The sequence below is a fragment of the Microcaecilia unicolor genome, unplaced genomic scaffold, assembly GCF_901765095.1.
Source record: "Microcaecilia unicolor unplaced genomic scaffold, aMicUni1.1, whole genome shotgun sequence".
Taxonomy (NCBI): Eukaryota; Metazoa; Chordata; class Amphibia; order Gymnophiona; family Siphonopidae; genus Microcaecilia; species Microcaecilia unicolor.
The window spans coordinates 29,247-54,910 of NW_021963064.1; the positions used below are offsets into that span (position 1 = coordinate 29,247).

General features: G+C 42.9%; 1 protein-coding gene across 1 annotated transcript; it reads left to right on the plus strand.

The window, feature by feature from the left end:
• Positions 1–17: 17 nt before the first annotated feature.
• Positions 18–25,664, plus strand: LOC115458871 (tripartite motif-containing protein 45-like). The gene is made up of 6 exons (XM_030188708.1): positions 18–1,065; positions 6,387–7,120; positions 12,996–13,125; positions 17,659–17,773; positions 21,922–22,048; positions 24,478–25,664. The coding sequence occupies exons 1-6, from the start codon at positions 614–616 to the stop codon at positions 24,624–24,626; spliced, it is 1,707 nt and encodes a 568-aa protein (XP_030044568.1). The 5' UTR covers positions 18–613; the 3' UTR covers positions 24,627–25,664.

A 25,664-nucleotide genomic window follows, 5' to 3' on the forward strand; every position in this document is an offset into this window, starting at 1 on the left:
TTTTGACTGGGGGATTATTGTACCACAATGGCGGGTTAGGCTGGGTGTCTGTTTTATGCTGCTGGTTAATAGGGACATATAATTCTTCTGATCTCACACCGGACTACATAAAGACACGTTGATTCAGTGCACAGGTTGTAAACCTTCCGTGCTGTACCGGGACAATTTGCTGTTTAAATAACTATCATGATTAAAAAAAAATGTCTGGTTTATTAATTTTTGGGATAGAATCCAAGCAGGCATCTGATGCTTTAAGTTTGCCAAAAGTATTTTACAAAAATTCTTAGGGAATTCCACTGTAGGGGATGTTTCAAGGCTTCTGTTTTCAACCCCCATACCCCGAATTTAAGATTGGATTAATTGCCAGAGGAACCAAATACTGAAGGTTTATATTTTATGTTTTAATTATTTATGTGGTTTTATAATTATGCTTGCATTGTTGTGACTCGCCCAGAGTGCTTACGTGGATGGGAGAGTAAGACATTTTTATAAAATGAATAAAGAAAGCTGTTTTTCAATAATAAACTTGCTATAGTCTATATCACATTTCTGAAGCTGTTATAGTAGCGAAGGCAAGGATGAAAAAGATGATTTGGTGATCTGATTTTGGAGGATGTCAGAGCATATGGAAAGGGTAGAGGGCTCCTTAAGCACAGCTGGGATCTCTTTGCCCAGCAGGACTAAGTGCCCCCTGTGTAAAGAGCTTTTCTCAGATCCCAAAATCCTGCCATGCTTACACACTTTCTGCACAGGGTGCATCCAGCAGCTTGAACCACTTTCTGTACTGGGTTCACGGGGAAGGCAATCAGCAGACCCCAGGTCTTGGCTATTGGATCAGTTGCCCCTGAGCCTCCTCTGCCCTGTGTGTGATTCAGAGGTCAATCTGCCCCCAGGAGGTGTCGGAGCCTTGACTACAGACCACCTGGCAATTAATGAAGTGCTGCTGGAGAGGATGAAGAAGGAAGGCCTAGGGCTGCTGTGTGACCTGTGTAACGAGGGCAAAGCAGAGAGGAGCTGTAACACATGCAGAGTCAGCCTCTGTGAATTCTGCTGCCAGGCACACAGGTAAGAATGTGACCACCACACAGGAACAGAGGGGCCATCCAAGCAGAACTGCTTTTCAGGGTAGCCAAAATATTCCACGTAACCTAATTCATAGTAAATGACCCATTCTTCTTGCACTTGGAATAGATACTGTAGATGTTAAGCAAGGGGGGGGGGGGGGGGGGGGAGAAAGAGATGATGTTGGGTTTCATATGAGAATTTGTCTTGGTAGACCTGACATGTGTTGCCCTACTAGGTCAGCCCCTTTCATATCCATTCCAAGTGTGCCCAGAATGTGGGATGTTGAAAGCCAGCAACAATACAAAAACAGAAAAACAGGAATTCTTGCAGTCTCAAAGACACACCAAACTCAGCGAAGGTGACAAAAAAGTAGAAGCTGGACGATGTTCAAGGTGTGCAAAATGTTTATTAAAACGTCCAGTGACTCAACATCAGTTGTGTTTCAGTCTCAGTGGCCTGCATCAGGAGTCTAAAAATAAGAACAGTGAAATCCAACATAACAGATAACTAAAAATGACACAGTTAAAATACATACAAACATTCATTAATCATAAAAGGGAGAAACATATGTCCATTTATCAATATATAAAATTAATAAATCATACAATGAAAGTTCATAACAACCTAATTTAAAAAAAAACATGTAAATTGGCAAATAGCAGTAAATACAGAATCTTAAAACATAATTAAAAAATAATAAAATTATACGCTCCTCAAGAATACTGTGTAAGCTATCGCAACTTAAAAATGTAAATGTAAGTAAGTAAATATTATGTCATAAGTAAAAAGCTTATATGATACACATATTGGGTAAATTGCTATGGAAAAGGAAAACGAGTCTCTTCTAAATGATCTAGGCCCAGATGCACAAAACTTAATGAACCAGCAACGTGCTTTTTATACTGGTTGTAGCCGGTTTAGTGAGCACGGAGTTCAGCGAGACATGTACAAAGGGGTTCTGCCGGCTCTTTTCCTGTCACGTTATTATCTGACGATAATTGTATACAAATGTGCATTCTGATTGATGCACAGCCATTTTCCTAGTGATGCACAGAAAAGACCACCTACCTTTATGATGAAATTTTATGGATGGGAGCTGTCAGTACTGCTGTTCCTTTCCATTTCCGCTGAAATAGCAGCTGCCTGATGGTTGAGGAGAGCTGTGGCATCTCTATAGCCTGCTTCCCGCCCGCTGGCCAAGCATGCATCATGTACGCATGCAGCCCGTCACACTTTCACTCTCCCTTGCTTCCTTCCCTGCCTGCTTGCAGTGTTGATACCGGCTCCCTGGCTGTACTGCTGCCAAGGGTCAGATCAGATCGGGTAGGTCTGGCTGTAGGAAAGTGAGTGCTGCCATCACCAGAGGAGACAGCTGGCTAATTAAAAAAAAAAAACAGTTTGAAAAAAAAAAACCTACTCGCTGCTTTCAAACACGTAGTATGTAGCATGCGCAGAGTGATGAAAAACGTCTGTAGTATGTGCAGAGCAGCCACACTTAGTGATTGGCTGTTCTTTGCATGCTAAGGTGATCGATTGGCTTCCCCGTTGCCGAGCGAGCAGCTGATGTGCATTCCGTTTCTTTTGAGCATCCCGCGTTATTTCCAACTCAGTAATTTTACCAAGGTGGAAATAGCGATCAGTGCTTTACTGGGACTTTGGTGCATCTGCCTCCTAGTGAGAAAATCCATGTCCCTTTCCTCTATATCACTAAATGGCTTAAAATACAGGGGGCAAAAAACTAAGGGGGGCTTTTACTAAGCTGCGGTAGAAATCAGCTGTCAGTAAATTCTGGATTCAATAAATTAAAATAGGGGTGTGTGTTTTTTATTAAAACAACAAAGTGATGTGTAATGACAATGTAGGAAACCACTACCTTATGTGTCATATGGCAGCCACATATAATGTGAAGTACTGTGCTGTATAGATGACGAAACAAGCGCATATTTTAGACAGAGCTACTGACCAAATGAACGTGAATAAGCTGTGAGAAAGTATTGCCAAATAACTGTGAAAGAGAGCAGTTGGTAAAGATGAGAGAACAACATTATTATAAAACCTTAAAAAGTGAATACAATTGGTTGCTATAAGGTAGTGAGGCTAGTCAAAAGAACACAGAGATGTGAAGATGTGACCATTCACAATATGACGTGCTATATATATGACGTAAATCCCCACACCCACCAACAGAGCATAACCAATGATCGTACTGGACAATACACAATCTTCACTCTCTCCAACCTTCATGGTTGGTACCTGATACACAACTACCTCATTCGACCACAACATAACCTTGTATCAACCGACTGGCGAACGCCTTTACGGTAGTATGTAAGCCACATTGAGCCTGCAAATAGGTGGGAAAATGTGGGGTACAAATGTAACAGATAAATAAATACGGCAAACATACATAATCACAAGTCAGGAACCTTGGAATACAGTTAGATTCAACACTTACTCTGATTCCCCAAATCCAAGCAACCATCAAGAGCTGCTTCTACTATTTGCGACAGCTACGCTATCTCAGACTACACCTCCCAAATTGCAAAAAGTGATCTACAAAACTGTCCACTCTGCAGACTTCACTTAGCTAAGAACCAAATGGTGGAACTCCTTACCACCCAAAGTATACAGGAATATACAAGATTTTGCAAAATCCTCAAATCGTTTTTGGTCAAACAAACCCTCACAACTACCATATCTCAAACAACTAATTATTACATGAATTGCTTATTACTGTATTTACCATTAACCTTCTCTTTGCTTCATGTAAAATTTCTCATTCATAATAGATTTTCTAAATGTTAAACATCCATAGCTATCCCAGTACGTTTATGATACTGTATTGTAAAATTGGATTCTTACAACAAATTACTTTCTTATGCTTTATGTATCCTGTACTGTTCATTGTAAGCCACATTGAACTCAAATTTGTTTGGGATAATGTGAGCTATAAATGTCACAAATAAATAAATATACTGGGAAATGTAGACAAAAATAGAGCCCTTATAAAATTTCTCGCGGCCAAGTTCTAACACGCGATCATTCAAAATTGTAAACAAATCATCCACTGTGTTGGCGGGCAATTTGAAACACATTGCAAATAAACCTCTCTAATGTCACAACGTATAGCTAAAACGATTGCTGTGATATAGGGTCCCTTTTACAAAGTGGTGGTAGGGCTACCGTGCGCCAAATCAACACTACCACCTGACCAGTGCGCCCATCCAGTGGTAATTTCGAAGTTGGTGCGTGCTCTTTCCTGTAGTAGAAAATATTTTTCTATTTTGTACCGCGGTGGGGCATTCTCGATGGTAATCGGCACCGTGGCCACATTGGCGCGTGCTGCATGAGTACCGCACGTGTAGCGTTTGAGCCCTTACAACTGAGTCAGTGGGTGGCGGTAAGGACTCAGGCAGTAAATATCTTCCCCCATTAACCAAGCCTTTTTTCCCAGCCGCAGTAACAAAATAGCCCAGTACATGCCAAAAACACCCACCCACACTACCACAGGCCACTTTTTACCATGGCTTAGTAAAAGGACCTCATAATAAAAGGAAGGGTGCCTTTGTTTTCTACAGTAATAAAAAATAACACGTGAGCTCGATATAGCTACATAGGCTATACCTAGCTACCCAAACCATAAAAAAACATATAGGCACCTGTGTCGGTAATGCTGTTCGGCTTTGTAAACAGGGGGGATGATGCATTCCATCATAGGCAGACAACATAGTCTAACATAAGACATAGTTGATATTTAACATTATCGTTTACCAATTGGAAATTTAGTTATACCTATTTTTTACTAACTAAAACAGACTCTTAAGAAACATTGGAATTAATTAGGTATGCAAACAATGTTATGTTTATGCAAACATTACTTTTTTAATAGAAGCAAACACCTATAGTGGAGGAGTAGCCTAGTGGTTAGTGCAGTGGACTTTGATCCTGGGGAACTGAGTTCGATTCTCACTGCAGCTCCTTGTGACTCTGGGCAAGTCACTTAACCCCCCATTGCCCCAGGTACAAAATAAGTACCTGAATATATGTAAACTGCTTTGAATGTAGTTGCAAAAACCTCAGAAAGGCAGTATATCAAGTCCCATTTCCCCTTTCCCTATTTGAGATTCTACGTGGAATGTTGCTACTATTGGAGATTCTAGATGGAATGTGCTACTATTTGAGATTGTACATGGAATGTTGCTATTCCACTAGCAACGTTCCATGTAGAAGCCTGCCCTTGCAGATCAGCAACACGGCTGTGCAGGCTTCTGTTTCTGTAAGTCTGACGTCCTGCACGTATGTGCAGGACGTCAGACTCACAGAAACAGAAGCCTGCGCAGTCGCATTGCTGATCTGCAAGGGCATGCTTCTAGATAGAATGTTGCTAGTGGAGGAGTAGCCTAGTGGTTAGTGCAGTGAATTTTGATCCTGGGGAACTGAGTTCGATTCCCACTGCAGCTGCTTGTGACTCTGGGCAAGTCACTTAACCCCCCATTGCCCCTGGTACAAAATAAGTGTCTGAATATATGTAAACCACTTTGAATGTAGTTGCAAAAACCTCATAAAAGCGGTATATCAAGTCCCATTTCCCTTTCCCTATATAAAATATAATGCAATAAGTAACAGGTATCTTGGTTAAAAAAACATTCATATGGCTGTAAAATATAATTTGTATAAATGAAAATCATCATGCATTAATTAAAAACAAACAAGAAATATGTAAAAATGAAACCTTGTGTACAATCATAAGAACAAAGGGGAGGAAATAATATAAAATAAATTTTAAAAATAGAAAAATTAAAAATAACCCCATCAGACTTCTGTAGACCAGACCACTTTGGGCTCTAGTATTAAATCCAGGAACCACTAGGATGAAGCAAAAAGTATCCAGGGACAGGAACCCAGGAATGCCCACGCTCTACCACTTAATATTTTTAAATAGGTTACGCGCGAGTTACCACATGCAAAATACCTATTCATGTGCACTAACCTTGCATTAAGGGCTTAGCACCCTTCAGTAAAATGGCGCCTTTGTTCTTTAATTGGCTTAATCTGGATGTCTAGTTATGTTCCAAAATATCTATTCCCGCTAGACATGTGTGCATTTCTCAGTATCCTTGTATTTTACAAAAGGCTCTGTGTTCGTTGAGCCTTTTGTAAATGGTGTACACCCTGACCTGGCTGGCTCAAACTCTGCCTGAATATCCTATGCAAAATTGGCCTTCAGGGGATTAAAGGGGGGCAGATTTCATTGTGGGGGAGGAGAGAGAAGAAAATATGAAAACCATGTTGAAGAATTAAGTGGACATTGTGTTTTTTAGGCGACAGAAGAAAACTGCTAGCCATGTGATGATAGCCCTGAAGGACATGAAGGGATGCAACAGGATTGTTAAGCCTGTCCACTGTTCTGCACACCCCTCAGAGGAACTTTGGCTGTTCTGCGAGGTGTGCGATCGCCCAGTGTGCCGAGATTGTGTTGTTGGTGAGCACCGTGAGCATGCCTACGATTTCACCAACAATGTCATCCACAAACATGGGGACTATATGAGGGAGCTCCTAAAATCCAGTGAGCCCCATGTGGGAGCACTAGAGGGGATGTTGCATGAAATTGAGAATGTCAGTAAAGGAATTGGAGAGTGTGTGAAGACAGTAGCGCTGGAGGTAGAAAACTTTGCAGCTGGATACATCAGGGCAGTGGAGCAGCACAAGGACAGGCTCTTGAAGCACTTGGAAGAAGTGAAGCTCCAGAAAGAGACCGCACTACACTTGCAAAAGGTGCAGCTGGAGCAGCTGCTGGCAGACATGCGGATGGGGGTGGACTTCACGGAATACCTGCTGGCCAATGGGTCTGACCTGGAGATACTTCTGACCAAAAGGGTGGTGATCAGTCGGCTGAGGAGACTGAATAAATCAAATTACAGTGTTCATGCTGTCATGGATGATAGCATCAGCTTCTATCCCCAGGAAAAAGCGGGCCAGTACCATGGCTATGAGATGTTTGGGGCCATAGTCACTAACAGTGTGGATCCCGCCAAGTGTGTCATACAAGGAGAAGGTACGGAGAAGGTCCTGAATGCGATCTATTAAGAATGCACAAAAGGTTGTTAATTGGACAAGTAGTTAGCAGTAAGGGCCTCTTTTATCAAGCCGTGCTAGCAGCTCCCAGTGCAGTAATGCCGACAAAGCACGGCTTGATAAAAGAGGCTCTACATTGTATAAACTGGGTCCTCAGAAATGGCAATATAGTTTGAAACCTTATGTACAAGTCAACAACGTTTAGGCACCAGAGAATATTTTTTTCTTCCCCCACCCTTTTCACTGCTTTGTTGTTCCTGTGTGCTTATTATATGGTTTGGCTTTTTTTCTCATTTAACTTTTTATTTTGTCTTTCTCAAATTGTATGAGTTTTTTTTTTTTTTTTTGGGGGGGGGGGGGGGGGGGTTGTTTAGTTTTTGTATTTTTCCCCTTTTTTTATGCTTTTCTCAATTCCAAGCACCAGAACTGACGTTTCCTCACAACTGCTCCATTATGTAATCTATTTTTGTGTGTATTCACCTCCTCAGTTACTACAGGCCTCATGGATGCCATCATTGTGAAGGGAGCTGCTCCTTGTCTGGTCATATAAGAGTTTCTAACACAGAGGCAGGTATATGACCCATTTACCCTAAGGCAGTGGTTCCCAAACCCGGTCCTAGAGGCACCCCAGCCAGTCAGGTTTTCAGGATACCCACACTGGATATTCATTGTGGTTATCCTGAAGACCTGGCTGGCTGGGGTGCCTCCAGGACCAGGTTTGGGAACCACTGCCCTAAGGAGTAATTAACTGAGTAACTGTAGCTTGTTTCATGTAGAACACAAAGCCAGTAATGTCACTTCCTTGTCATCTGTACCAGACCAGTCCATACTAATGGGTTGTGTCCATCTACCAGCAGAAGGAGACAGAGAAAATAGTTCCAAGTAAACCGCCCCTTAAGGGTATCATGCAGTCTGGGAATGTTCAGTATTTTCTCTGTCTCCTAGCGGATGGTGGACGAATCATGCAGCTGCTCTGGATTGCTGGCTGGTAGCTCCTGTCCCAGATTCTTCTGGTGACAGTGGAGCCAGGGGTGTGCTGGTAGCCATGTTGGGGCTAGTTTTAGATGATACTCAGTGGTCCTGAGTTCCTCATCGGCCAGCTAGGGTGATATCCAGTGACCCTGGTTCCCTTCCCTACCTCCCCTGGCTGTCTTTCTAGCAGGGTTATGGTTGATTGTGGCATGGAGAAACTTGTCTCCCCTGTGGGGTTCCGTTCTTCTCTTCTGTGGTGGTAGGTATATCTGAATTTCTGCCTCTGAGGTAAGCCTTTATTTATTCCTGTCACTAGTGAAGAAGGTTGTTTAAAAAAAAAAAAAAAGGAAGAAGAAGAAACTTTGTTTTTCCATCTTTTTCTGCCTCTGAGGTAAACCTGTCATTAGTGAAGAACTACTAAAACTTTGTTTTTCCTTCTTTCTCTTGCCTGTTACCTGATTTATTGTCCCGCCTTTGGTAATATATTCTAGGGGGCCGCTTGCAAAGTTTCTTTGAATTTCACTGGCCGGCGTCTGATTCTGATCTTGGACCCTTCCGAGCTGGTACCAGTTGCTTTGATTTTATTTTTTGTGGGGCATAGCTCGTATCTACATCACGAAACTACAGACCGTTCGGTCACTGCTGCTTCAGGCATCTTGCTTGAGATGCCCCTGCTATTTGATTCTTGTTTTGGCAGTAGTTTTTCCTCCCTTCCTTAGGGAGGTTCTGGTTCTCTCGTCCCCATGGATCCCTCCTGTCTGCTCTGGTTTGTCTGCAAAGTACTTTCCTTCTTGCGGGGGTCCAAGTTGCTCTTGGTGTGCAACTGCTAGCTAAAATCCCTCTTCTTAGTACCCTCGGGAGCGCCATTCTTGCCAGTCTTTTGCTTGGACTCAGTTCAGTGTCTCTTTATGGGAATGTGCCTTTTTAGGACTAGTTTGCCACAGCTCTTCCTTGCTTCCCTTGCTTTTGGGTGGGAGTTTTAACCTGGCACAGGTGGATTTTGCCTTTTCTAGTTTCAGATGCCACTCTCCTGGCACATTTGACACTCCTTCCTTTTTCTGTAAGGGGCGCAGTTCTTTCCTGCTGAGCAGATCTATTTCTGTGCATCTGGATTATCATCTCTTCGCTCTGCGCTTTTCTCTACTTTTCTGCAGGGAAGTGGTTCTATTTAAGGTCTGGAGTTTGACTCTCCCTTAGCTGGTTCTTCCTTAGTTTGGTGTTAGTGACCAGCTTCCTCTTTGTTCCTGGCCTGGCGAGAGTTGTTTCTTCTTAACTTCCTTACGGCTGCATTTTGCTCCCTATGGTCTGAGGATTCCAGCTCTGTGATGCTTACCTCCCCCTTGGCGGGAGTTCTTTCTCTACGTTGACTGCTGTTCCATATCGGTTGCCTAGGAGAGCGGTCATTGTGGCTCAGAGACCACTTAGGGGCCAAGAGTGTCTCTTGGGGCATGGGGCTTTCTCTTCTTGTAGTTTTAGTCCCTCTGGGCCAGGGGAGTGCAGCACCAGGTCTGCATTTCCACAAGTTGTGCTCCTTTCCTGTTGGCCTCCTGGCAGCACCTTCTTCTCTGGCTCTTCCCTGGGGCTCCATCTATGCATTTTACTTGTTGAGCACGGCTCCGTCGCTGCATGTTGAGCACGGCTCCATCGCTGCATGTTGAGCACGGCTCCGTCGCTGCATGTTGAGCGTGGCTCCCTCGCTGCATGTTGAGCGCGGCTTCATTATTCCATGCAGTTCCACCGTTCCATGTTGGGCATGGCTCCATCACTGCATATTGGGCACAGTTCCACAGTCCCAGGTTGGCTTTAGCTCCATCGCTGTATGTTGAGGACAGCTCTATCATGGCATGTTGAGTGAAGTTCCTTCGCTGCTTATTCTGCAACCTTTCATCTCTGCATGTTGAACGCAGCTCTATTTCACATGTTGAGTGTAGTTCTTTCTCTGCAGGTCTCAGAGTGGGGCACAGTCCTGTGTCTGCGTGTGGAACACGGCTCTGTGTCTACCTGTGGAACACAGCTCCTTGTCTGTATGTGGCATGCAGCTCTCTCTTTGCATATGGAACGCAGCTCCCTGTCTGCATGCAGAGCGCAGCTCCACCGCCTGTTGAGTGTAGCTCCATCTCTGTGTGTTTAGCACAATTCTTCTCTGCAAATTGGGCAACGTTTCAGGGTGGTATGTGGAGCACAGCTCTGTGACTGCAGGTGCTACATAGCTTCATTCTGCATAGGAAGCATAGCTCATTGCTGGCATCCGGAGCGCAACTCCTTGTTTGCTTGTGGAAAGCAGCTCCTTGTCTGCGTTTTATACACAGTTCCATTGCTACCGCAGCTTCAGTTCTGCATCCAGCATCTAACATCCAGCTCTTTCAGTGGGGCACTGCTCATCCTCTGTCTGTTACTCTCAGCTTTTTCTCTGCTTGTTCAGCGCATTTCTTTCTTTGCTAGAGGTGTGCAACTCTTTCTCTGCCCATAGTGCGTGTCTCAGTTTGTGTGCTTTGAGTGTAAATCCGTTTGTTCTTGTTAAGCACGGATCCTACTCTGCCTGATGAGTGCAGCTTCGTTTCTGTCCCTTGTTCATAGTTCAGTCTCTGTGGAGCGTATTTTCACCTTTGCCTGTTGGGCACTTTTTTCACCTTGTCGGTCAACCCCAGCTCTTTTCTGTGGGTTGCATACAGTAACTTCTCGGCAACTGTGGCATACCGCAGTTTAGATTGCTAGACAAGGCTGTCTTGTCTCCTGTTAGCTACCATCCCTGTGGCACCTTTTCTTGCCATAGTCTCTTGGTGGCTGGTGAGAAGCTTCTCTATTGCTGGAGTTTGAATTTGTCTCTGCACCTTTTGTGGCAACTTGGCACCTTGGGGGTCTTTTCTCCACAGTGTGGCTCTCGACTCTTTCTTTTTGTCTCCTTTTGTTCTCATGGCTCTGTTCTTTCATCCCTAAGTCCAGAGCGAGCTGGTTGAGGAGTACTCTCTTTCTACGGTTGTACCCTAGTATGCTTCCCTTTTCTTCATGGTTCTCCTGAAGAGACTAGCGCTCCAGTTAGTTGGTTCTCTATTGTTGAGTTTGATTTTCTCACTAGGCGTGGGTCTAGGTGGTTCCTGGGCCTTGCTGCCTTTCTTCTATGAAGTGTGGCGCACTGTTTGGGGTTGCGTACTCCTAGTACTTGTTAGGGTCGCTTCATCCGACCATCTTGGACTCAAGGCAGACTGGCAGGTTTGGGAGTTAGTCCTTCCAGGGTTTGGAGAAGTGAATCCTGGTCTAGGAGAGACAGTTCTTCTCCTTGTTGCTCGGATACAACTGTTGCTTTCCTATCAAGGGAAGTCTTTTGGCATGAGTATCTTTTGCTGCTTCATTTGCTACTCTCGGGACAGGGGTGCGTAATTTTCCTTTTGCTCAGGACGTTTGTTTTACGTCCTATAGCTTCAGTTCCTTTTCTAGTGTCTAACTCTGTTCCATTTTGGTAGCCTGGTGGTTCAGATATACGAATCCTTTTCTGCTGATCAGTTGTTTGCTGTACATATAGCTTTGTTGATTTTTCAACCTTCTGCATTCTTCTTTTCTCCCCCCCCCCCCCCCCCCCCCCCCTCTTTGGGAAACTGCTTTGCTACATCCCATTAGTGTGGACTGGTCTGGTATGGATGACAAGTAAGGAAAATTGTGTTCTTACCTGATAATTTTCTTTCCTTTAATCATACCAGACCTGTCCAGATGCCCTCCCTGGCTAAAGTCTGTCAGAGTGTTGTTTCCTTTAGGTATCCCTGGCTGTTCCACAACGCTTCAATACGGTGGGATGTTCTACAACACTGCCTACTTCACCTCCTCTATTCAATCTCCTGCCACTTGTTGTGCCAGCTCTGTATGACTCCTGTTACTTGGGATCACGGGGTTCTTTCCCCGGATTCAGTGGTAGATCTCTCTGTGCTTGGGCAAGCTCAGTATGGACCATTCCCTCCCGCTTACTTTACTGTGAAGGGAGGTTGCAGTTGCCTTTGGCTAAGCAGGAACAGTGAGATTCTGCATATTGGCTCTAAGAGTTTGCCTGTTTGGTATTAACTGTGTTTTCTTCTAGACTTCAGAGCACCATTGCTTGGCTATTCGAAATACTGAACATTCCAGGCTGCACGATACCCTTAAGGGGCAGTTTACTTGAAACTATTTTCTCTGTCTCCTTCCGCTTGTAGATGGACACAACCCATTAGTTTGGACTGATCTGGTATGATTAAAGGAAAGAAAATTATCAGGTAAGAACATAATCTTTCCATAACACTGCCCTGTTTGTTTTCTTACTTGTCCACATACTCAGATAGTTAGGGAAACAGAGCACTGATGTAGTACTTTTATACTGTTAGAGCTCTCATGATGAGATCTCTAGCACTATAGATGGACACAGAATTAATGTATTCTTTGTTTTATGATGTTTTTCACGAAGATCAAATTGTATATACCTTTACATAAATTTACATAAAAATGCTAATTGAAACATGTAGACACCAAGGGCTCGATATTCAGCTCCTAAATTGGTAGCCTATTTTCAGCCAAACTGAGGAGGCTTTCAGCAGAAAATTCATCTTAGTTTAGGAGCATAAAAGTTGTGCTTATAAACTTAGCCTTCCATTTCTTTGCCTAGATTTTTTCCTCCATCCTAAATCCAATTTATGCTCCTAAGTTTAGCAGTTAAGTTTTTGGCATTAGTTTAGGCTCTCGGCCCTAGAAAATTTTCAGAGAGGCCAATTTAGGAGCATAACTCAAAATTGTTTGAATATTGGAACTCAAATTGTCAGTGCTCGGTTCACGACTCTATGGCTATCAAAATCTATTTTCACATTCTTCTGACACCAGCAGTCAATTTAACTTGAACTGCAAGTTTTGGTTTTGCTTGTTTTAAGGTCTCCACACAGTGCGACAGGAGCAGGAGGCTGCCTTCACCCTTCTATGTAAAAATAACATAGGTGAGCAGGTGGAACGGGGAGGTGAGCAAATTCGGATCAGGGTTGTCCACAAGGACAGGAAGGACTGGTAGGTTATTGTTGCTACAGTACTGACCTGACTAAACTCTGCTCTGGCCTGTGATATTCAAATAAGCCTTTTACTAAAGTGCATAAGCAGTTTGCATGTGAATTAATGTGCAGTAACTTACACTTGGCCATGGTAGCCATCACTGTGCTGGCTTGACAGTGCATGCTCATTTGTATTTTAATTCTTTAAACATATTTATAATGCACATATTTCAAATCATAGAACTTTGTTTGCTCTTCCTTGGAATTAGAAGAAACTGCAAAGGACAAACTTTAAACATCATTCAAGGAGCACAGACCTCAGATTCAGATCTGTACCACATGCCTTCAGGGCCGCTTGTTAGCAGAGGGCATGTGGTGGAGATCTGAATCTGATGTCCTTCCTCCTTGAATGATGTTTAAAGTGTGGAACTAAGGAGTCAGAACTTTATAGACCTCTTCCTTTGTTTAGTGACCTTTGATGATACATTATTTTTGAGAAGACGCTGCATATTATCAGATTTTGGAATTTTTTCATTTTGTTTGTGTTTTTTTGAGAGATTGTTGTGCTTTGGATATGAGAACTGACTTTAACCTACCTGTTTACTAAACTGCGCAGAATGAGTGGGCTGTGTTGGCATTAGCAAGCAGCTTAGTACACAGGGGGGGGGGGGTGGTAATTAGCTTTAATTATACCAGGGTTTTTTTGTGAACAGTTTGTTTTTCTCTATAGTGGGTGGTGTTATTTTCACTGTTCTCTTTTTGCTGGTTTAGAAAGAAGCCTATGATGATTTAAGGGATTCCATTAAGAGCAGTTAATGGCCTGTAGGCTATAGTGTGCTCTTAGAGCTTTGAGGCTTCGTTTATTTTGTAACTTTTGGATGAAAGTTTGCCCTTTGCAGTTTCTTCTAATTCTAAGGAATAGCAAACAAAGTTCTGTGATTTATTATTGTTTGCTCCCCTCGGTATTGATTCTAATCCACATATTCTAAAATCTATGTGGATTACACAAAACATACATTATTAAAATCCATCATTACATTAGACACTTTATATTATTTGTAGTATTTATTAGGAATTTTATGCCACCTTTTTTAATAAATTCACCATCTCAATCTATTCTCTCAACATTTTATAACATATCAGTAACATATTATTGTCCTCAAATTCAAGTCAAATTAGGTCTTCTATACTGCTAATATCCACAATTAGGGTTCAGTGCGGTTTCTAACATTTAGGACACTTCAAATAGAACAAGGCATGAAGAAGCTAGTTAGAAGGTTGAAAGAGAGAGAGAAATGAACGGGTGGTAAAAAATGGGTAGGAAGACTCATAAGTACTGTGTGGTGACTAGTGGCGGACTGACCTTTCGGGCAACCAAGCAGTGCCCGAGGGCCCAGAGGCTCTGCCCGGATGCCCGGCATGTTGCTGGTGATCTAGTGGCCTCAGCAGGAGGGAACATGTTCTTTCCTGCCCAGCCTGCTAGACTGCTGCTCTTCCCCCCCCCCCCCCCCCCCCCCGCCTGGCCTGCTAGACTGCCGCTCTTCCCCCCCCCCCCCCCCCCCCCGCCCGGCACCACTGTATTTTAACAATGGGAGCCAAGACTCCCTGCGGAAGTCTCACAAGACTATTGAGACCCTTGAGACTACAGCAGGAAGTCTCGGCCAGCATTTTGAAAACACTGCAGCGCCGGCAGACAAGGGAATAGCGGCAGTGCAGCAGGCAGGAAAGAACACGCCCTTCCCCCGCAGAGGCCACCAGACTACCAGTAGGACCAGGACAGCGGGGGCATTGGCTGCGGTGGAAGGGGGTGTTGGGCAGTGGCCGGGTGGGGAGCAAAGACCACTCTCAGTCCGCCCCTGGTGGTGACCGGGTTCATTGAGAAGTTTTTGGGAAAAGAAGTGTGTTAGCTTCCTCCTAAAGCTAAGGTAGGCATTGTCTGTTCTTGTAGCGATTGGCAAGAGGTTCCATAGAGAAGTCCCTGCCACTGGGGAAAAGCGAGTTGAAAGTTTTCTGAAATCTATTGCCTTATAAGACCTAGAGAATAAGAACAGCTGCTCTTTCGGTCGCATAGATTGAACAGGATATAGTGATGATATTCTGATCAGTAAACCGGATGTGATGCCATGTAGAATTTGAAAAATAATGCAGGCGGCTTTGAATTTAATTCTACCAGCTACAGGGAGCCAGTGTAATTTTGTCAAATATAATGAAACACTATTGTGTTTATTTAGTTTGAAACATCTTGCTGCTGTGTTTTGTATTTATAGTTTAATTTACATCAAATCAATTTTTGTATACCCCTAATATCCCTTTTCCAGGGTTCATTGCGGTTTGCATTCACGGTGAGACAAAAGCCGATAATTTTAGTGTGAGGTATGAGAACAATTTGAGACCCTTGGTGTAATTCATGAAACCAAAATCCTTATAGGAAAGGATAATGGATGATACTAGGAGGTAGAAGTCAATGGACTGTTATGAAGCAGTCTTTGGGAAGAGAGAGGTTTTTAGCCTCATCCTGAAGCTAAGGTAGCTGTTTTCTATTCTGATGGCAATAGGTAGAGAGTTACATATTTTAACTCCAAGTACAGGGAATAGAGAGCTGAAAATCTTCTGATTTCAAATTGTCTTTTGAAACGGTGACGCTAGCATCAGTTGTTCTTTCAGTCTGTTAGACTGGACCAAATATAGCGAAGTGGTCTTAGCAGTTCAGAGGTGAAACCCTGTAAGATTTTATGCTAACTGCATCACCTGTAATAGCAGAAAAAAAAACAGTAGACCACTGAGTGAAGACTTGAGTAGTAGAAAAGGCTTTTTTTGCACCAAAGAAATACTTTGCCCGACATGGGCACGTTTTGCCTACAAATGCTGCATCAGGGGGATGCAGGGGAATGCTAGAGGGGGATGTAGAAATACACGCTTCCCTCTAGAACTAACAAACACTGACAACTAGCGACCTATTATTGTCTTCAAATATAGGGGCCCTTTTACTGATCTGAGGCCACTTTTAGCATGACAGTAAACATGGCTGATTTTCTATATTTTTCCCATTAATGACTACATGCTAATTTCCCAATTAGTACATGGCCATTACCGGAGGTGCCCTTACCGCCACATTCTTAGGAGGCACTAAGGGCTCCCACGCTAATCGGGCAGTGCGCAGTAATGTACCTGATTTATCCAATTAGCGCAGGCACACCTACTCTCCGCCCATAGACACACCTCCACACCAAAAAAATATAAATTATTTTTTAGCGCAGGATTAGCACTCGCTGATGGGCACACTACCACTGCTTAGTAAAAGGGACCCATAGTTTAATTCGTCTCAATAACTCCATATTTCCCATAGTTAAGCATGCGTTACTTAAAAGATTTCATGATAGTTCATTCAGTTACCAATCTAGTAGTTTATGGAACAGTATTCTGGTATTTATACTGATAATGACTAATTGTTATTCCGCAAATCATCAAAGACCTATTTGTTTAACAAATATTTTGAGTGATTTTAGATATGTCTTAATTATTAGATTGTTTTTTGTTTGTTTGTTTGTTTAATTTTTGTGACCTGCTAACTTCATCATCTGTAATAGGGCATGAAATAGGCATATCGCCTGTATTTCACTGCATGCGGTCACTGGTACAAATAGCACAGATGCACTTACCACCTATTCAGGAAGTAGTAAATGCATCTGTCTAATCTGTGTAGAGCATTTTTCTATGGTAACTGTATGGTAACATGCTGGCACTGTCTCCTACTGTTAGTGCACAGGTATTGTGCTAACCAGTGGCGTAGCTACAGGGGGGGCAGAGGGGCCTGGGCCTCCCCAAAACTGGATCTGTACCCCTGGTTTGGCTGGTGGGGATCCCCAACCCCTGCCAGCTGAAGCGTTTTTTCCAGCACTGGTCTCTTGTGCCACCGCATTTTCTGCCCTGCTCTCTTCTCCTCACATCCAGCATGCTCGTTTTAGTGAAACTGAGTGGGCGCGCATGCTCAATTTCATTAAAACGAGCATGTCGGACATGATGTGAAGGGGAAGAGAGAACAGGACAGGAAATGCAGTGGCACCAGCCAAGTTATGTGCAGCAGCAGTGGCGGTGGGTGGGTGGGGGGCGGCAGGGCGGCGGTGGGGGAGATGGCAGGGAGGTGGACCAGAATGTGCCCCCTCACTTTGGGCTCTGGCCCCCTCCCACCTCGAGGTCTGACTACGCCCCTGGCGCTAACTGAGTGGTAAGTGAAAACTACTACACTGCCTTCCCAGTAGGAGCAGAGTAACACATGGAAGAACCAGGTAATACCAGAGCCTTCTACAAAAACAAATTTTCTCTAAGGAGATTGATTTCTTTAATAGTTGTCTTGAGCTTCGGTTTGCCTTCTCTTTTAAAGGGAAAAGGGAGATGCTTTGCTGTAGAACCGTATTGGCACCATCCTGTGTCTATTCCATTTAGCTATTTTGTCTTGAAGTAAAGAGGCAACAAATAAATGGTTTAATTTGTTTTTTTAATGTTATTGTTTGTTACTGAACATGAATTTTAAAACTTTTTTTTCCCACTGTAGTGTTATCGAGCCGAGAGTTCAGGACAATAATGATGGAACTTACCAGGTTTCCTTCACCCCCCCGGAGCCCGGCGCATATACTGTGTGGGCACGTATTAAAGGGCAACATGTCCAGGTGAGCCATGGGGCATAGTTTTCCTGGGAATATGAGGAAAAGTAGCATGGTTATAGAAGTTTAAGGCATTAAGGATAAAGCTGAACACACACTAAAAGATATTAATATGTGCTATCTACTTCCATGGCCCATTTTATTCCTATGGGTCGCAGCAGATAGCACGTATACTAAATTTTAGTAACCATAGTCCTAAATATGGTATTAACAAAAGTTTTACCAATGACTGCTTCTATTTTCAGAGCTGCCTCCTGTCAGCATTGCACAGTGCTGTTCAATACCCATAATCCAGCTAATCTAAATTGACCGCCCGCACAGTTCATTACAGCCCTGTTGGTCATATCAGTGTAGGCTGGATGTGTCCAAAGCTTTTGGTTTGTAATATACATGCTAGAAGAATAGTGTGGTGAATTAACATTTTTGTAAGTGATATTGCTGAAGAGCTGTCTGGTAAGGTTTGCCTTTTTGCAGATGATACCAAAATTTGCAATAGGGAAGACACCCCTGATGGTGTGGATAACATGAGGAAGGACTTAGCGAAGCTAGAGGAATGGTCTGCAATTTGACAGCTCAGATTTAATGCTAAAAAATGCAGGGTCATGCATTTGGGCTTCAAAAACCCAAGGGAACGGTACAGTTTAGGGGATGAAGAACTTTTATGCATGAAAGAGGAGCAGGACTTGGGATGATTGTATGTGATGATCTTAAGGTGGCCAAATAGAAAAAGCGACGGTGAAAACTAGAAGGATGCTTGGGTGCTTAGAGAGAGGAATGGTCAGTAGGGAAAAGAAAGTGATGAGGTCTCACCAGTCTTATACAGGGGCATCATTTAGAATATTGTATATAATTCTGAAGACCACACCTTCAAAAAGATATAAACAAGATGGAGTCAGTCCATTTTAAATTATACCTGTTGGTACGAGGCAACACTCTTTTATTTCATTCAAGAGACTACATTTTTACAAGCTCCTTTGTCTGTCAGTATATCCCCTGTGCTACTACTGATTGACCCCTGATGAAGGTTTTTTTAAAAACCGAAACACGGACCGTGTTGGGTCCTCAATAAAGTTTTTTGGAGCATCTCACCCCTGATCCTGGCTTGATCTCTTGAAACTGTGTTTCCACTTGCTTCTCTCTTGTGTTGAACTTTTGTGGAAATTTTTGGACCTTTTATTTCTACGGCTACTAAAATGGTCAGTGGTCTTCATCATAAAGTGTATGAGGACAGAAGTTCTCAATACTTTGTAAGAAAGGTGGGAGATATATGACAAAGACATTTAAATACCTATGTGACATAAAGGAGGCGAGTCAATTGAAAGGAAGCTCTGGAACGAGGGGGCATAGGATGAAGGTGAAAGGGGATAGACTCAGAAGTAACCTGAGGAAATACTTCTTCATGGAAGGAGTGGCCGACTTTAAAAAAAAAAGTTCCAGAGGTGATCCGGGGAAGTATAGACCGGTGAGCCTGACGGTGCCAGAGAATGTAGTAAAAGCAGTTAGCTTAGCAGGTTTTAAAAAAAGGTTTGGATGGCTTCCTAAAGAAAAAGTCTGTAGACCATTATTAAAATGGATTCGGGGGAAAATCCACTGCTTATTTATAGAATAAGCAGCATAAAATGTATTTATTGCATTTTCCCACCTTTTTGCAGGCTCAATGTGGCTTACAATATGTCGTTATTGGTAGGTAGTAAATTAGGAGCTAACATTTAGTGTTACATAGAGAGTCGCATCATTGCGAATCAAACAAGTATTGTACTGCTTTGAGATCTTGCCAGGTACTTGTGACCTGGATTGGCCACTGTTAGAAACAGGATGCTAGGCTTGATGGATTTTTGGTCTGTCCCAGTATAGCAATACTTATGTACTTATGCAGTGGAAATGAAAGCAGGATCTGAATTCAAGACAGCTTGGAACAAGTTCATAGAATCTCTAAGGTAGAGGTGGGGAGAGTAGATGGCATGGATGGGCAGACTGGATAGTTCATATGGTCTTTATCTGCCTACATTTTTCTATGTTTCTATGTAATAACAACAACAGTACAGACAGGCAGACTCCTGAAGCTTGAGTTGTCAAAACAGTTCACACCTACTTGCAAAGAGGTGTCTCCAGGTCAAAAGATCCTATACAGACCAAATGGTAGGAAACAAGAAGATACTGAAAAAAGTAATTCCTTCATACATAGTAACATACATAACATAGTAACATAGTAGATGACGGCAGAAAAAGACCTGCATGGTCCATCCAGTCTGCCCAACAAGATAAACTCATATGTGCTACTTTTTGTGTATACCTTACCTTGATTTGTACCTGTCCTTTTCAGGGCACAGTCCGTGTAAGTCTGCCCAGCACTAGCCCCGCCTCCCACCACCGGCTCTGGCACTGACTGTATAAGTCTGCCCAGCACTATCCCCGCCTCCCGCAACCGGCTGTGCCACCCAATCTCGGCTAAGCTCCTTAGGATCCGAGATAGGATCCTGCTGCTGACCAGATGGAAGGTGGTGGTTATTCTGGGTGCCCACCACTCACTTGATAGGGTATTGTTATGGGCACCTGCGCTCACCTAACCGGGGGGGGGGGGGGGGGGGGGGGGGAGACAGGCACCTTGATTATACAGAAGGAGTAAATACAGTTTCCATGCCATAGACAACTTTTCTAGAGAGTAGATTTCAGATACTACCTGAATACTGCACTGTCAATAGAAACTGATAAACACACGTTACTCACATGGTTTCAACTGAGCGATATGTTTCCAGCACTGGTTATCTAGCGTTAAGATCTTACACAGTGCTGTTCACTGTCTTTTCAGCTTTCTGCATGGTATATCCCATTGAAAGCCAGTGCCCTTGAAAGCAGCATACACTTAAAACTGACCTGTAAAGCAATGGAAAGCATACAGCAAAACCCCAAAACTGTGGTTTCTTTATGCATTTTAATAAGAGTTTCATCAATCACCGAGTCAGAATGTTCTCTCATAATACAGAATTCATAATACGGAATTCAAACATGCATGGGATAAGCATAAAGGAATCCTGTGCCGAAGGAATGGATCCTCAGGAGCTTAGTCAGGATCGGGAGGCGGGGCTGGTGGTTGGGAGGCAGGGATAGTGCTGGACAGACTTGTACGGTCTGTGCCAGAGCCGGTGGTGGGCAGTGGGACTGGTGTTTGGGAGGCGGGGATAGTGCTGGACAGACTTGTACGGTCTGTACCAGAGCCGGTGGTTGGGAGGCAGGGCTGATGGTTGGGAGGTGAGGATAGTGCTGGGCAGACTTATACGGTCTGTGCCAGAGCCGGTGGTTGGGAGGAGGGGCAGGTGGTTGGGAGGCGGGGATAGTGCTGGGCAGACTTATACGGTCTGTGCCCTGAAGAGCACAGGTACAAATCAAAGTAGGGTATACACAAAAAGCAGCAAATATGAGTTATCTTGTTGGGCAGACTGGATGGACCGGGCAGGTCTTTTTCTGCCGTCATCTACTATGTTACTATGTTACAGAGGCGTAGCCAGACAGCAGATCTTGGGTGGGCCTAGGCAAGAAGTGGATGGGCCCACCTGTGGCTAGTCCACTGTCCTAACATCATCCTTTATTTCCTGGGAGTACGTGAATGGCAGATTAGATTATACAGTGGCACTAGCTCTCTCATAGTCATATTATCTAGGTGTTTGTATAAGCAGTAATAGTAATCATTCTGTAAAGAACTGCAGTTTTCCCTTTCTTCTGAAGATGTGGTTGCTGTTGCTTTCTAGCTGTGATTGTTGAGGATGGGTGGAGTTAGTTTGCAGTGTCTGTCTTTCCAGATCCACTGACATCTCCCACCCAATGTCTTTCAGACCTCCATTTCTCCAAGTCCAAAATTCTTCTGACAAAATCTTGTTTTTCCATGTGATAGCCATTTTATTGAAAATAAAAAGGATTTAATACTGCTGCTGTCAGAGTCCAAATTAATTTGTTTTCTCAAAGGAAGGAGGTCAGGAAGCAGAGCGTTAGCTCTCACTTTCCCATGGTAAAGCCTTTCAGAATTTTCATGGACCCATGCAGTAGCCATTAAGTGAAATCTGTCACAATTGACTTTTTATTCAGTAGTCCATAGCGTCACAGTTAAATTTAATAAATGTGTATTGTTTCAAAGAAGGTGCTTTTATTTACTCCTTCAGGGTTCTCCATTCACATTGACTGTGAAGAATAAATTCCGCAAGCATCAGGGCGTGTTTCACTGCTGTACCTTCTGTTCCAGTGGTGGGCAAAAAGATGCACGCTGCGCCTGTGGGGGGACCATGCCAGGTATGTGCTCGCCTCCCTGTGTGTGTCTCTCTCCAGCAATCCATCCCCTCTCTTTCCAGAGACAAAGTTCAGGTAGTCCTGTAATTACTGAGGGTGAAGAAATATTAATCATCACAGCAGTGTTTGCATTTTTCTTCTTGTTATGTTGCTTTATACAGTGGTGCTCAATGACCATTAAGAAAAGACAGCACAGGGTACATGGGCAAAACATAGAAAGCACATGCTTTTCCCAGTACATAATTGGTATTTGCAACTTTAGTTAAAGTGCTACCATTCTTCACCTGGGGCTTTCTGATGTCATATATGGAAGGTACATGTTTCCAAAAGGAAAATTCACAAAACGAGAATTTGTGAAAAATACACTAAGGGATCTCTCTGGGACCTATATGTTGAAGCATCTGCCAATTGTGACTCTGGCCATGAGGGGACACCATGTGTGATCAAGCACATGCAATTTGCAAAATGCAGTGCTGCAGGATCACAGGAACAAGAGGAAAGAGCTAGAAGAGAGGACAGAGCTTGCCCTGGTGCAAGGGACTGGAGGGAGCCAGAAGTTAGCACTGGAAGGTGTTGTGAATTTCTCTGGATATGTGCTAGCATGATACAAAGCATTCTCTTACAGCAGTTTTCTCAACTTTTCTTCCACTTTGACACACATCTGACAGATGATGCTCACCTCCGTGATACATTGAACACTACCGTACATGGCTGAACAAAAAAAAAATCCCTTGTATATCATTCATTATTGCTGAAAATGATGCTAAGAAAGGTGGTGAATGCTGGGTGCAAAGAGCAGATTTGCAACATTTCTGGTGGGGGCTCATGGCAGCAGTGAGCATTATAGGTAATGGTGAAGCAGAAAGGACTAGTTATGTTCATTTCAAGTATCTGATTCCCTGCTCTGCTCTCCCCAGCACACAGGCACCCATGATAGTTAAGGAAAGCAAAGGCTTGCTCTCTCACATTTTTGGTGACACACCTCTTAGTTCTTGATGACACACGAGTGTGTTCCGACACACTGGTTGAGAACCACTGTCTTAGAGTTATATTTTAATGCAGTTCTGTAAAATAGTCAGCTTGAAAGGTTGAAAGATTGTCTTCTGAGGCAGAGAGGATCCAGCTATCATACTTAAAGAATAAGTTAGCCCTCTGCACACATTTGAGACCTCTAAGGTCCTCTCAAGGAACATTACTATCTGTATTCTCATCAAAAGAAATTGTACAATGTGATACCTGCCAGCGAGCCTTCTCAGGAGTAGCTCCCACACTCTAGAACTTACTCCCAGAGGGGCTACATCTACCTCGAGACCAGGTGAAAGCCTGGCTCTTTTCACAAACTTTTAATACATGTGATGACTGACTGACTATACATGCACTCTGCACCTGGACTAGCTTGCTACACACCCTGTGACTTAAACCAGTTCTTCATATCTTTTTTTAACTGTATAAAGATTTTGCCTTTTTAGAAACCCATCTTCCTATCCCAGTTAATTCTGTACTGCTTGGCCCCTCAACTACATAGAAAAGCATTAGTATCATGTCAGTGCTATTTGAATGTTCTATTACATTGCTTATTAGGTGTTTCATTGGTATTATGCTGACATTATATTATATTGTATTTATGTTATTTGAATGTTCTTCCATGCTGTCTATTATGGTATTGTTTTTATTGTACTGCCATCATATTTCCAAGTTTACCTCACTAAGCTGGGCTCAAGTAGCTATGCTCTAGGAATACTTGCCCCTTTTAAATGAAAGGCAAAAATGGAGTCAGCTCTAATTCTATAACTTTTTTTTAAATGTTTGATGACTCCTGATTTTGTCAAAGTGGCACAATACATTCAGTACTGTCTTCCCTGGTACGTTAAAGGGTGATATGCCCTGGATGTTGCTTAAGGTCCTGGCAAGTTAGACCCCATGCTCCCAAGGGCTGAGGGAGGCAGTCATCTGGTATTTTGAAATGTATCTTATGGATGGGTGGAACCTGAGCCCTGTCAGAGGAAAGAAACAGAGCATGGGAGTGGGGACTTATTTTTCTACAACTGACTAGCTTAGTGACTATTAAAGGCTGGGTGTGTACTTCTTGTATAATAAAAGATGACTGTGTATATAACAACCAGATGATTAAAATATGTAAATTGAGTGACATAATTGAAGCCCTTTTAGCACTTTATATTTATTTATTTGGGATTTATTAACCGCCTTTATGAACAGATTCACTCGAGGCAGTGTACAGCAGGTCCAGTTTAACATAAAACTCACAATTTTGTTAACAACAATATGAAAATAAGCAAATATAAGAATAAAAACAACAAATGAGATAAACTTGGAAATATGATGTATAAAAAGATGGAAGAAGTTCTTGTCCCTTTAGGAGCAGAGGGTTGGGCCTCTTCATGTGCTTTTTTTTTTTCTTTTTCTGCCTCTAGGAGGGTATCAAGGCTGTGGTCATGGGCACAAAGGTCACCCCAGCCGTCCACACTGGTCCTGCTGTGGCCAAACCTCTGAGAACTCAGAGTGCTCAGGACCGATCGAGCTTAGCTCACCACGGAGTCTGCTGAGGACTGTGGCCATCTGAGGTCTCCACAGGAGATTATGTGATCTGGAAGATGTTGCAAATACTATAAACCAGTTACATATTGCAAGACTACACCAAAGCAAAGCACTGTTCCTTCCTCCTGTCCATATACCAGATGCATCCATACACGCCCACAGAAGAGTTAACACCACATGAATTTCAATTACCCTTTAGCAAATATCTGAATTTTCGTTTATAGTAGAATTTAGATGTCCGGTTCCATAGAAATATCAGATGGACAGATAGAAAGAAGACTATGACCAACTTAATTCTTGCTATTTTGGACATTTATTGTGTAATAAAATATTGTAGCTTGATTACACAGCACAAATGTTGTGTAATATTGAATACTAGAAGTGTAGCTTTGGAGCTAGCTTGGAGTCTTTGCCTCAGAACATTAACAGTAGATACCTAACACCCCCATGGGTGTTGTGGATCTATAGGGAGAGGGTTTTTAAATTTAATAATATAGAGTTGATTAAACAGTAGTTTTCTTGCCTTCCTTTAGTATATTTGATTGAGGAAGTAAATAAGATGTTAGGGGCCATGTATTTTTCCTACCTCATTATATCTAATTCGAGACTTCTGTTATTACAGATTTCCTTTGTGTACAATTTTGGGACTATAAGCAAGCGTGCCTAGCTGAAATTGTACACAGTGGAATGAAGTTAAGTTGCAACATGCGTGCAACTTATTGCATGACAAACTGAACTCACTGGTTTTTAATTCAGATGGAATTGAAATTTGATTTTAAAAGTTTTTAACGAGGAATGTAAATCTATGCATAACAACTAATTTTGTACTTGTTTGTAATGATATGTGTTCCGTAGAACTTGTATACCTCACCATTTTTAACCTGTGTATATATATGTTGAAAGTGTGAGTTCTTGCACACGTTCACTGTATTTATCTTAGGGGCCCTTTTTACTAAGTCACGGTAAAAAGTGTCCTGCGGTAGTGCAGGTGTGTGTATTAGGCGTTCACCAGGACAGTTTTTACCGCATCTACAAAAAAGGACTTTTTTTTAAAAATGGGATG

What these genes read in the sequence shown, in the direction of transcription:
- LOC115458871 (XM_030188708.1), top strand. Translation starts at nt 614, where the DNA reads ATGTCAGAGCATATGGAAAGGGTAGAGGGCTCCTTAAGCACAGCTGGG. An exon ending in GTGTGTCATACAAGGAGAAG is followed by an intron (nt 7,121 to 12,995) that starts GTACGGAGAAGG and finishes GCTTGTTTTAAG; the next exon opens with GTCTCCACACAGTGCGACAG. An exon ending in CTGTGGGGGGACCATGCCAG is followed by an intron (nt 22,049 to 24,477) that starts GTATGTGCTCGC and finishes TTCTGCCTCTAG; the next exon opens with GAGGGTATCAAGGCTGTGGT.